The sequence below is a fragment of the Aptenodytes forsteri genome, unplaced genomic scaffold, assembly GCF_000699145.1.
Source record: "Aptenodytes forsteri isolate BGI_AS27 unplaced genomic scaffold, ASM69914v1 Scaffold25, whole genome shotgun sequence".
Lineage (NCBI taxonomy): Eukaryota > Metazoa > Chordata > Aves > Sphenisciformes > Spheniscidae > Aptenodytes > Aptenodytes forsteri.
The window spans coordinates 4,159-6,088 of NW_008796180.1; the positions used below are offsets into that span (position 1 = coordinate 4,159).

At 66.1% G+C, this 1,930-nt stretch overlaps 1 protein-coding gene across 1 annotated transcript; it reads right to left on the minus strand.

Moving 5' to 3' along the window:
• Positions 1 to 17: 17 nt before the first annotated feature.
• MRPL10 (mitochondrial ribosomal protein L10) lies at positions 18 to 1,924 on the minus strand. Its single transcript, XM_009287775.2, has 4 exons — positions 1,829 to 1,924; positions 1,259 to 1,423; positions 969 to 1,113; positions 18 to 705 (listed from the first exon to the last, which is right to left on the minus strand). The coding sequence occupies exons 1-4, from the start codon at positions 1,907 to 1,909 to the stop codon at positions 455 to 457; spliced, it is 642 nt and encodes a 213-aa protein (XP_009286050.2). The 5' UTR covers positions 1,910 to 1,924; the 3' UTR covers positions 18 to 454.
• Between the last annotated feature and the right edge of the window lie 6 nt (positions 1,925 to 1,930).

The window sequence follows — 1,930 nt, forward strand, 5'->3', positions numbered from 1 at the left end:
ACGAGGCCTCCAGCATCTCCACCACCACGCTTTAATGGACAAGACAACGATCCCACAGATGCAGCTCAGCCAGTGCTGCCAGGCTCCCCTTCGTTGCCCCCGTTCCGGAGGGCGCGGGGGCTTGGCACGCTGGACATCGTCCTCGCCAGCACCACCACAGGTCCCCGCCACGCTCTGCCTCCTCCAGCCGATCCCAGCGACCCTCCGACCGCAGCCCCACAGCACCCGAAACGCAGCCGGGTTGTTCCCAGGCAGGGGTAGCGGGGAGCAAAGGGAAGGGTCAGGGCTCCCCAAACGGGCCGGTGGTGCCGCAGGGCCCCGCTGCCCTCAGTCCCGCCGCTGGCTGCCCACCCAGCGCCGAATCTTCGATCCCTGACCCCTCCCCGACTGCAGCCGGTGAAGGAGCCGACTCCCGGCCAACACACAGGGCCCAACTGGGGGCCGGGGGCCAGCATCAATGAGCCCCCAAGCTCTGGGCAGGGGCGGGCTCAGCCGGACTCCCCGTCTCCCCAGCCTGCAGCCTGCGGATGTGCTGATCCAGGAGAGCCGTGAGGTGCACGGAGCCACGCTGGAGCAGGGAGGACGTCTGGGAGGGCAGGAGGGCCAGGGCACCCGCCGTCTGCCCCTGGGAAGCCTCCAGCGAGGGCAGCTTGGCGAAGTTCTCCACTCCCTGCCTGCTCAGGATGGTGTCGTCGATGCAGGCGCCTGGAAGAGAGGAGCAGAGCTGAGGACGGGAGATGGGGTGCCAGAGCCCTTTCGTCTTCCACAGGCGCACAAGGAAAGGCTTGCTCCTGCAGGCAGGACTCCCGTCCCTCGCCATCCATCCCCTCATTTTAACGGACACGACAGCGATCCCGCAGAGGCAGCTCCCTCAGCGTGGGCCCTGCCGGACGGAGCACCTCTCCCCAGCGCCGGAGGAGAGCCCCAAGCCCGGTGCCAGCAGATGGGGACGCAGGGAAGGCTCTCACCCAGGAGGTTGATCTGCGGCACTCCCTTCAGCACCCGCAGCATCTCCTTCGCCTTCGTTTCCGGGCTCACCAGCAGGATATTGCGCGCCACAAAGAGCGGGAGGAGATTCTTGTACTTGGACTGCGACAGCACGGGTCTGACGATCTGGGGGAGACAGCTCTCAAACTGAAGCAGGGGAACACGGAGGCTGCTTTTCACCCCAGCAGGCACCACGCGGTCGTCCCACCTCTCCTCCTCCACCTTTCCCCCGCAACCCCACCGGGATCTGCCCTGGCAGCTCTGCCCCTACCTCGTTCAGGACGAACTTGACCTCAATGTTGTGCTTCCGGAGGTAGTGCCTCATCAGCACCACGTCCTCGTCGGGCATGGAGTTGTACTGACAGACGGCAATCATCCGATTGTCCCGGAACACCTCCTCCACCTGCCGCCGTAACAGCCGGACGTAACCGTCGTCCTGAAGGGAGCGAGCAGCGATGGGCCGCAGGGAAGGGGCGAAGGCTGCTGCCTCCCCCCACTCCCACCCCGCAAACGGACCTACTGCCGTGAGACGACGACGCGGATCGTGAGACGACGGCGCGGATCGGGACTCACCTGGTTTCCACCAGCTGGGGCATCTCCCAGCCACCCACAACGTGACGAAAAGGGGCAGTTAAACACCCCAGAAAGCTCTCGTACAGGTGTCCAGCCAGGCTAACCCCGGGGCAGGGCTGTCCCGGAGGTCCGAAACCACACCCGGTGGGAGCTGCAAACCCCGCGTCAAATCCCCGGAGCAAAGCAGACACACGGGGTGTGCAAAGCCACTCGGACACCGAGGCCCCACAGCCGCACACCAACAACGGCCACACGCCAGAAAAATCACCTCCTCCAGCGTTTCCTTCCTGGGGGCCAGGCAGCGCGGCGGGACGGCCGGCCGCGGGGCGAGGTACTCGGTCACGGCCATCAGCTTCTGGCGCTGGAAGTG

What these genes read in the sequence shown, in the direction of transcription:
- MRPL10 (XM_009287775.2), bottom strand. Translation starts at nt 1,909, where the DNA reads ATGGCCGTGACCGAGTACCTCGCCCCGCGGCCGGCCGTCCCGCCGCGC. An exon ending in GGAAGGAAACGCTGGAGGAG is followed by an intron (nt 1,424 to 1,828) that starts GTGATTTTTCTG and finishes CGCTCCCTTCAG; the next exon opens with GACGACGGTTACGTCCGGCT. An exon ending in TCAAGTTCGTCCTGAACGAG is followed by an intron (nt 1,114 to 1,258) that starts GTAGGGGCAGAG and finishes TGTCTCCCCCAG; the next exon opens with ATCGTCAGACCCGTGCTGTC.